The sequence below is a fragment of the Apaloderma vittatum genome, unplaced genomic scaffold (genome assembly GCF_000703405.1).
Source record: "Apaloderma vittatum isolate BGI_N311 unplaced genomic scaffold, ASM70340v1 scaffold8980, whole genome shotgun sequence".
Classification (NCBI taxonomy): domain Eukaryota; kingdom Metazoa; phylum Chordata; class Aves; order Trogoniformes; family Trogonidae; genus Apaloderma; species Apaloderma vittatum.
In genome coordinates this window covers 37,363-48,128 of record NW_009694993.1, presented here as the reverse complement: position 1 = coordinate 48,128, position 10,766 = coordinate 37,363, and the positions used below count along the sequence as shown (strand labels likewise).

The window sequence follows — 10,766 nt, the reverse complement described above, 5'->3', positions numbered from 1 at the left end:
GGTGTGGAGTCTCCTGCTCTGGAGACTTTTCCAACCCGCCTGGACTCATTCTTGTGCGAACTACTGTAGGTGATCCTGCTCTAGCAGGGGGGACTGGACTAGATGATCTTTTGAGGTCCCTTCCAACCCTGAACATTCTGTGATTCTGTGAAGACTGTGACCCCAGACTTCTAGTGTTGGTCTATTAGGGGTGCTTCACGGATTGCTTTTAGCTACTCAGGGCTTTTATTTCACTTGCCATCATTTCTACATAGCTATTGTGTTAGTAGAATAAATTAGCCTCTCAAGGCAGGATTTAAATGTCCACATGCAGACATCTATAGGCTAGAAGCCTACATGAAAAATACTTATTCCAGCTATCGACAATGTAAAATACTTAATCCAGCTGTCAGTAAAGGTCTGCCTGGCGTGCAGTTAATCCTGTTTGCAGTTGTCTGTCAGAAATGTCAGCTGAACTGTGCCCTGAAAGTGCCTGTTTCTTATTGCTTGTGCATTGATGTACACACTTGAAAAATGTAAATGCTTAAAGTGAGATGGGATGAATCCCAGACCTACACGTTTCAGTTTAGTCTCCTCTGACCCCCTGTATCTCTGTCAGGAGCTCACGCAGCCGTATGTTTTTGCAGGCTACTGCACTGGCTGGGGAGACCCGCACTACATGACTTTCGATGGACTGTACTACAGCTATCAAGGGAATTGCACATACGTCCTAGTGGAAGAGATTAATAAGAAAGTTGACAACTTCGGTGTCTACATTGATAACTACCACTGTGATGCACTGGATGCTGTGTCCTGTCCTCGAACCATCATCGTGAGGCACGAGACTCAGGAAGTGCGCATTGCCACCGTCAAACCGAATACTATGCAAGTAGAGGTACCGGAGAATTTTACCTTCGTTTTTGTGATTAAGATAGTAATAGAGCATCAATCTCAAAATCTTATTCACAGTGGTAGGGCGAAAAAAAACTAAAAGGAATCTGTGTTTTAGATTTAATACCAGTTTGGTTTATGAAACAGAACGGTTTTGAAGGACTGAACATGGGAGAAAAATTCTACAACTTCTTCCCTTTTTTATCTCAAATATTTGCAATACCTTTTCTCTCTTAAATACACAAACTTGGGGACTCAAAATTGGCTAAGCAGTGTTTGATTTTAAGTTTTTGTGGAGTTAGTTTCATTTACCTTTGTAAATAAGTGTGTAGGAATATTACAGATCGCTGCATATTGTTGAAAATTTACAACTTCTAGACCTCCTTTCTTTTCTTTTCCCCAAAGCAAGGAAATCTACTGTTGCTGAGTAAAAGTAGTAGTGTTAGTTCCATAGGTATATCCAAATAAATATCAAGATTTGGGCTTATTTCTTCCATTTATTTTTCCTACAAGTGTATTCTCTTTACGCCAAGGGAGTTAAAACCGTGTGCACTAGGAATTTGGGAGAATTTTATATTGCACTTTCATAGGGTGTCCTTAATGCCATAGCCACTCTAATAAATCTGTTAGTGTAAGAATTTAACTGATGTAAACTCTGAATTTGAGCCTAGTTTTTCAGTGGCTGATTCTTTGTCTCGGAAAAGAAAAGTTTGACTTTCTAGTAACATAAAAGGAAACATAGTCTATCTCCAAGGCAAAGTAATGATCAATCGTTTTCTAAAGACAAACTAAACATATGCCTCTTTTATTTCTTTTTTTTCTTACTTATTAGGTGACAGTGAACAGACAGACAGTGGCTTTGCCTTACAAAAAATTTGGCGTGAGCATCTATGAGTCAGGCATAAATCATGTGGTGGAAATTCCCGAACTGAAAATGAATGTGACCTACAATGGCTTGTCCTTTTCTATCAGGATGCCCTACAGCCTGTTTGGCAACAACACTCAAGGACAGTGTGGTAAGGCTTACATTTGTCACTTTTGTACTCTCAGAAAACCACAAGCAAGTGAATGGCAACCCTGCCACGGAGGAGTTGGATAACAAATCCGTGAGTGAATTCTTTCTCCCCGATTTCAGGCACTTGCAATAACAACACGTCAGATGACTGCAGGTTGCCGGATGGAACGATTGCAGAGAACTGCGAAACCATGGCAGATCACTGGCAAGTTGTCGATCCCTCCAAACCACAGTGCTCACCGGGTCTGATTCCTTCAAGGTCACCAAGTACAACCCCAGTGCAGCCTTGCAAGGAATCTGCCATCTGCGAGCTTCTTATGGGAAGGTGGGTGTTCCTCCAGGGTTTATAAGCCTTTGAGCTTCAACTTAAATGGCAATTTTAGGATTAATTTCTCAATAAGTATTTCTAAGTACCGCTCAATTTCTTGTAGCTTTGTGGGTTTCTTCCATTCCTTTTACAGTTCCTACATACCAGCCTTTGCTCCCAATGTTCTTGCTGCTGCCTTTAACTTTCTTGATGTGCTTGCCTCCTTCCATGCTCTGTGTCCTATGCTCTTGCATTTTCCCACACTCACTTAGGAGAAAACAGAGTCCAACTAAAACCAGAGATCTCTAATTTTTTAGACTGTCATGCCAGAATTTAGGAAAAAAAACAATTTAAAAAATCAAACAAAATCTCAATAGAAAAGTAGTTCACGGTTACATTCAGTAATATTCATGTAACTCCTGGATAGAAAATAGCAGTGTCAGAATGTTTTATAAGTAAAGGGAAAATACTTTAAGATATGTTGAAAGGTTCCAATCTAGGTAAGTGTTCTGAGTAAAAACCTCTTGGTAGTAGTCCTTGTTCACGTCTCCTTCAGTACCACTGTCGCCACATGTTGAACACATTGAAGAACTCCTGCATTATTCGGTAACTAATAATGATAAACCTCTCTGTTTCTAGTGTGTTCCAGCCCTGCCATAAATTTGTGCGACCTGAGAAGTACCACGCAGCCTGCCTGTTTGACAGCTGTGTGCTTCCCAACTTAGACCTGGAATGCTCAAGCTTACAGATCTACGCTGCCGTCTGTGCTGACCAAGGAGTCTGCATTGACTGGAGAGGTCACACCAACGGCGTCTGCTGTACGTATCGGGCCATTTATCGTGCGCTGTTAGGGAAGCTTACACAATATAATTTCAGTAATAATGTCCTGATAGTAAATCATACAGCTTTCTGAGCAATGAAGACACCATTAAACGACACCAGCTAAGGTTAAGGAATTTTACAGGTAACATTTTTAACAATGGAAATGATAACTGAGCCTGCAAAAATACACCTCTGTTGGCTGTGCCAGAGACACTTGTCTCAGTAGATACTGTTTTGTACACAGTCAGTTTTGTTTATTTGCAGGCATCAGCAGGTCGCTCTGCATTTAGTGACACATGCATTCATTTGTCGCTGGATTAAGAACAGTACAGAGGGTAGTTCTTTTGAGAACTTGTGCAATAGAGACTGAAATATGAAAAAAACCACATGAGATGTAGACTCTTGACTTTATTTCATTAATGTAAGATATGCTGCTGTATCTCTGCGGCTATCTTGCATAAAATAATTCCATTCAGAGACATGAGTCAGATATCTGGTTTGTTGTGTTTTTTTTTCCTCAAGATTGTCAAAGATACATAGGAAAATGAGTGGTCAGTGTTTAATTTCTTGACATAAGGTCGCGGGGCTTCTGTATGATACTGTTACTGAGTTCTTTCTCCTTTTCTTTCTCCCATTCCAGCTTACAAATGCCCCGCAGAGAAAGAATACAGAGCATGCGGTCCTATTAGAGAGATTACCTGCAAATCAAGGTAAATAATTCCTTCACTGTTAGTTAGAGCTCATACAGCTGTTCAGTCAAATCTAATGCATAAGTGGATGAGAGAAATCAAAATCTTGTCTTAAACTGGCTGTCACGTTTGGTACCACAGTTCTCTTGATCCTAAACCTGGGTGCCTGTAGTATTGATGTTGTTTGGCCGTACCAAACATGAACACTGACAATCCCAAAATCATGAACGTACAGATCCCCTGCCACTGTATGTGCTGTGAAAGGTTATTTGGCATAATCCTCCTCTGCGTGCCTACAGTGGTAATGGTGATCCTTGGACCGTTTTGTCTTGTACAGTCAAGAAAATGAAACTTCAACTAAACAAGTGGAAGGCTGTTTCTGTCCGAATGGAACAATGCTGTATGACTCTGGTGTGGATGTCTGTGTGAAAACCTGTGGTGAGTTTTACTCCTTCACTTGGAGCTGTATTTTTTCTCACTCTTCGCTGTTTCCCCATTGCATATGCAACTTAGGCCAGACCGTATGCAGTACTTGTACGACATAAAGTAGAGATGTTTACTGTTACATGTATGGTAATGGGAATTTATTTTGATATTTTCACAGGATGTGTTGGAGTGGATAAGATACCAAGAGAGGTACGCTGACATATGCGTTGCTAATTCAAGTAGACCTGGGGGTGGGGAGAGGAAAGTGGTCTCCACTGGTGCAGTCTTGTTTTGTGGTCTCCCAAGTTTTCATTCCTGTTTTTACTTCTGTTCTTTTAAATCACTCGTTTTATTTTCTTTAATTACAGTTTGGGGAAAGGTTTACAGTGGACTGTCAGGACTGTATTTGCCTGGAAGGTGGCAATGGCATTGTGTGTGAGCCTCATAGATGTGCCAAACAAAGTAAGATCAGTTGTGATGGAGAAGGCTTCCATGAGGTCAACGAATACAATTCTGAAGACCCCTGCTGCCCCATTATCACCTGCAGTGAGTTTATTCTTTTGTTTTAAATCTTTCTATACCTTTTAGGAATAGAAAGGAAAGGAGAACTGTACTAGTTCAGAACCAGAGACCTGCAGCCTTGAGTCACTAAATAGTATCTTTCCTCACACTTTTTAAAATCAGCTTGCCTAGTGTTAGGGAAATTACATTTTAAAAGTGCAGTGACTCAGCAGAACTGAATCTCTAGTTCTTGAGTCCAGGACCACATTTTATTCAAGTAAAATGCAGAGAGATTATGGAATTCTGCGTGGGTTGCAGAGAGTAGCAATTATTTGCTACTTCTCTGCTCAGAATTGTAATACTTTTTTTAACACTTGGTAATTACATAATAGCAGAAGTTTCATGAACTAGTGCAGTCCCCAAATCCTGTGCCTGGATTCACTAGGAAAAATGTGTTCTTTCTGCAATTTGTTTCTTTGGAGGGGATCTGGACTGTTTCCTTGCAATGGAAAGTCTATCCTAAATGCTTTGATAGATGCTTATCTCTAGTGGCAGTGATTTAGTGTACTTTCTGACTTATTCGTTCTTTTTTCTTTTTTTTTTTTTCAAGAATGCAATACAAGCTTATGCACAGCCAAAGCCCCCAAGTGCCCACTGGGATTCGAAGTTTATTCTCATATTCCCAGTGATCAGTGCTGTCCTGTGTATGAGTGTGGTAAGTTCCTTGAAAATATATTACAGTGATTAGCATAATATGTTATGTTATTTAGCATCACACTTAGACTGTATGCAGAAAGGTACTGAAAGAGGTAATAAACATAGTCAGATTCTACAACGCGGTTACTATTAACTACTGCTATGGTTATGATGAAGAACTAAGAAATCAAATATAGCTCAGGTGCCTCACATTCAATGTTCCTGGTTGTCAGGACCTGTAAGAACAGCTACAGAATTAACTGGGACTGTGGCCTCAGCTTAATGTAGCAAAATATCCTTGTAAGAATCCCCAGTAGATAATAGCTTTGCAAAGTCTGCTTTGTTCTTGGTGCTTGAAACAAGCAACTGCTTGTACCTGTTAAAGTGAACGTTCTTGGCTGTGAACTGGACTGCAGATATTGGGCCAAATCTGCTTCGCTTTTTGCATGTGCTGCTTTTGTTCTTATACATTATACATGTTGTATCTGCTCCCAGAATTGGGGAATAACCAATGTATTTGACCATACATTTTGTGATTCGGTGTGGAAGAAATGAGTTTGACTAGGGTGGGGGTGAAGACTTTTTTTCTCCCATGTAACAACTAAACTTCTTGCTTGTTAACAGTTTCCAAGAAGGTTTGTGTTCATCAGAACGCTGAGTTCTTGGTAAGTTCCTATTTCAAGTCTTTTGAAAATGCTTAAAAGACCAGTTGATATACTCTTATCAGAAGTGCTATGAAGAGGTTTATTTAGTACAATGAATATTTTAGAAATTTTTAGCTTCTTGTGAGCAGTTCTGCAACTTCACAAAGCCTAAGTCTTTTCTGAAACAGTTGCTCTGTATGAAAGACTTGGGTTTATGTCATTACCAGAGAGAGATTTGGGTTTAGAGTTAAGTGTGCAGGCATTTTCAAAAACCTGTCCAAATTTACTATCAGCATGTTATGACAGTTTTAGGACTGCTTTCAAAAGTGAAAAGATTTGTACATAATTATATTCTAAACAGATTCAGATTTCTAATAAACTCTGTTTGGTCTAGTAATTGTTTTATTGCAGATATTTGTATGACACCTGTCCTTTAATATTTGAGTTTATCATTGCTGCATAGGACTTCAATAAAGACACACATTAAATTCAGTAATAAAAAATAATTAAATATCAGTAATATTCAATTAAATGTTGCCTTTATAAATGACTTGTTTCAATAGTGATTGGATAACTATTTAGTTAACTATTTAGTTATCCAATAGTCTCTGTGATTGTTTCTTTTTCCATTGCTCGGTGTACAGATTTTTTGGAAATAAAGAAATGTTTGTCACGGATGTATCTTATAAACATATGAACCTTTTTTTTCTTCTTACAATTTATAGCCTAATTCCTCAGTCTTTGTCGATAAATGTCAGAATTGTGTCTGCACTAACGAAGTTAACGCCACCACTCAGCTGAACGTCATCTCGTGTGAACATGTTCCATGCGACACACATTGTGAACCAGTAAGTGATAAAAAAAAAACAACAGAAAAAAAAACCCATAACCAAAATACTCATACACGTGAAAACCAGTTTGACCGCTGAGTGATGTAAGCAAAGGGAGCCAAAATCTAGAGTCCAGGTCCTTCAGCAACCTGTTGTGTGAAGTTCGACTGTGTAACTTAAAGTCTTCTTTCCCTGAGAGGATTAGCCGGGAAATTTCTGTAGAGCAAGGTCCTGCCCTTCAGGCCGTTGCCAGCACAGATGTGGGCTGGGTGATGAGAGGCTGGAGAGCAGCCCTGCGAGAAGGGCTTGGGTGTGCTGGGGGATGAAAAGCTGGACACGATCCAGCAATGTGCACTGACACCCCAGCAAGCCAACGGCCCCCTGGGCTGCGTGCAGAGCAGCGTGGCCAGCAGGGCGAGGGAGGGGATCCTGCCCCTCTGCTCCGCTCTGCTGAGACCCCCCTGTGGTTCTGGGTCCAGCTCTGGGCTCCTCAGCACAGGAAGGACATGGAGCTGTTGGAGCGGTTCCAGGGGAGGCCGCACAGGTGCTCATGGGACTGGAGCAGCTCCCTGTGAGAACAGGCTGAGAGAGTTGAGATTGTTCAGCCTGGAGAAGGCTCCCAAAGGGGAGACCTTGTCACAGCACCCCAGTGCTTAAAGGGGGCTACAGAAAAGGTAGGGAGGGGCTCTTTGCCAGGGAATGTAGTGATAGGACAAGAGGTAATGGTTTCAAACTGAAAAAAGTGGATTTAGATTAGGTATTAGGAAGAAATTTTTCACTATGAGGCTGGTGAGACCCTGGCACAGGTTGCACGAGGAGGGTGTAGATGTGTCCTCCCTGGAAATGTCCAAGGCCAGGTTGGATGGGGCTTTAGTGGGCGGTGTCCCTGCCCATGGCAGAAGAGTTAGAACTAGATAATCTTTGAGGTCCCTTCCAACCCAAACCATTCTATGGTTCTATTATTAAGGGACTGATGTTTAATTATTAGGCTTATTTATTATAGTGCTTTAATGTATTCCAGCTGTAGCCTGCTTTTATTAGTTGTCTTCCGTTGGACTGAAACACAGAAAGGCACAAATCTGTAGCGCACTTCAAAGCATAATCAATTAATGCATTATTAGTATGTTTTCATTTATTTTTCACAAATGCATCTCTCATTATTTCGAATCATTTCAATATCTAGGGCTATGAACGTCGACCAGTGAAAGGCGAATGTTGTGGCAAATGCGTGCAGACTAAGTGTGTTTTACATACTGCAAGCAATGCCAGCCTCGTCTTGAGTGTAAGTATGCTCGACGCCTTATGTCTCTACCAAACTTGTAAAGTTCCCCCTTTTAGAGAAAAACCATCTCCTTGTCAGAGAAAAACTTAGCGTAAATTTGCACCTGAAGGGTCAGAGGCTCACCTGAAGCAAAACTTACCTACAGTTTTTTGGCCAGATGGAAGGATTCATGAAATCAAGTTTTCTGGAGGGCTTTTTCCTGGAATGACAAATCCGTTCCAGTTGGAATGTTTTTTCTTGCAGTGTGTGGAAGTTTGGGGTATGGTTTTGTATTATTTGATTGTTGTGAACTGAAAAACAGTAGTAAAGCCTACGTGTGAAATAATTTTATTGCCCCTGGAGAGTTAACATTTAGGATTGTTTACCATATAACAGTTCAGCTTTCCCTGGGCAAAATCCATTGATATGAAGGATTTTGTTAATAAATAATGCATTCTGTGTAATTTAGAGGGAATTTTCTTTTCCAAGGAAAATCCCATGTAAAACCAAAGATCCTCTCCACGTGTGGCATACTGCAATACATGTAATAATCTGTATTCAAAACGGCTGTTAACCTAAAAATAATTGACTGGAAAACAAGAGGAAAGTCATTTTCGGGGGACAGGAAAATTTCTGTCTGAGCTCCCTTCAGCTTTACTTATTACATTTTCTTATGTACTTATTTACTTTACTTACAATTTACTTATTATGTATTTCACTTGCAGCCTGGAGAGTTTAAAAACGATCCTTACGATAACTGCACCATTTATAGCTGTGTAAATATCCGCAACCAGTTTATCTCTTCCACATCTGAGATTACCTGCCCAGCATTCAATGAGGACAGCTGCAAACCTGTAAGTAAATATGGAAAACTTACCCTCTACTCAGTGCATTGATTACTTCAGTTTAGTTCAGCCACCTCTCCCTGGTTATTGGTCTAAAAACTTCTTTAGTACAAGGAGAGAAAATAATATTATTTTTCTTGTTTGTTTGTTTTTTTAGGGAACTATTGCATTATTACCTAATGGTTGTTGCAGAACCTGTAAGTATGCCAGTGTACTTTAATCAACACTCAAGAAAACGTATTTTCTTCTTAAATCAACCTATTTTCCAGCCATAGAGGCTGATATGTTTGTATTTAAATAGATGCTCCTATATTCACATTTGTTATTCTAGACATTCACTGTCTGATATCTCTGGGAAAGTTTAATCTGAAGCAAAAAGTCTACTTAAGATAGTTTTGAGGGCGTACTAGTGAAGCTCCAAGAGTGCTGGACTGCAAGGAACTTCTGGAGCTATGTCACTGAAATATATGTTCCCTATAGGTGCACCGCTGGATAGTCCCACACCGTGCTCCCTCCGTCAGAGAAAAGACTTTATCGTCTATAAGGGCTGCCGTTCCGTGGACAGAGTTGTCATGACTGAATGTGAAGGAACATGTGGAACCTTCGCGCTGTAAGTAAACCTGTCGGACAATGAGATTTGAGTATTTCAGTTCCGCTGGCACTGATCTTTTTAGGCGTGGTGTCAGTAGAGTGGTTCCACTGTTTTTGAAATTAGAGAATCTACAAGGAAGCGGCTGTAAGAAAGTGGCCAGTGGGACACCTGATACTGAGCTATTAAAACTCAGGAGAAAAATAGTTCTGACACCCCGAAGAAACTGTAATTTGCTGCCTATCACTGCGTACGCCACAGGGTGCTTCGCAGGGGATAAAACTGATCTTTAGTCTCTGATTGAACCCAAAGTATCCAGGGAGTCTGTCAGTGTTTTGAAATATCACCGTAGAATCTTGCTGCAGTTGCCTCTGCATACAGATACAAGCAAAAGATGACTCTTGACAGATTATAGCCTGGTAGTAACAAATTCTGCCAATCAGGAATGGTGCTTGGGAAGCTGATCTACACAAGGCTGCAGACGATTCTTTGCTGTGAGACAGGAATAGAATGAGCTGCTGCTTCCCCTTCCTGTAACATTGCCTGGTCTGGGAAATGTGCTTTGGTTCACGTGACACAATTGTAGCCCTCGCAGCCAATGGATTGATGTGATGCTGTTGCGGATAGCATTGACGCCACCTGTCTGTGCAGTTTCCTTATTCGGGTCAGGGCTTTGTCGGCCCTTGATTGTTGATCTGGTGTATTTAACATCCATCAGCGTGGTGAGAGGAATCTAAGGATGCTGATCTCCTAAAACTTACTGGGCTTTTTTACTAGGACTTCGATACTAATTTTTTTACCAGAAACAAGATCTCAGCAAATGCAATGAACTTTAAAAGCCTGTTGTTATGACAACTGCTCTGTCAGATGAGCTTAGCACAAAATGTTAGCCTCAGCTGTGGCTCTTCTACCTATTATTCCAAACTTCTCACCGGAGTTCTGTACCCACTTTCATCCTCTCCCCTCTACACCGGCTTCTGGCACAGAGTAATGTTCCCGTTTTCCCTGTTAACAGATACTCTGCTGAGGCCAATTCTATGGACCACAGCTGTACCTGCTGCAGAGAATCGAGGACTGCTGTGAGGGAAGTGGAGCTAAAATGCCCCAGCGGGGACTCCATTTCGCATAAGTACATATACGTGGAAAGCTGCAGCTGCCAAGACACTGAATGCAGGCTCCCAGGATCCAGCGAGTCGCAAAGCACAGAAGAAAATGAGAGTGAGAGCACTCGGAACCGTATCAAGAGGGCCATCAGCTTAACATCGAAATGA

At 41.0% G+C, this 10,766-nt stretch overlaps 1 protein-coding gene across 1 annotated transcript; it reads left to right on the top strand.

The window, feature by feature from the left end:
* Positions 1 to 598: 598 nt before the first annotated feature.
* On the top strand, positions 599 to 10,766 carry LOC104274007 (intestinal mucin-like protein; the record flags this gene model as incomplete). Its single annotated transcript, XM_009869519.1, has 13 exons — positions 599 to 874; positions 1,703 to 1,886; positions 2,006 to 2,210; positions 2,832 to 3,010; positions 3,655 to 3,724; positions 4,041 to 4,141; positions 5,241 to 5,345; positions 5,951 to 5,991; positions 6,696 to 6,818; positions 7,984 to 8,082; positions 8,787 to 8,919; positions 9,387 to 9,516; positions 10,511 to 10,766. Coding segments are annotated over 13 exons (1,902 nt in total), but the record flags the coding sequence as incomplete, so codon positions are not given.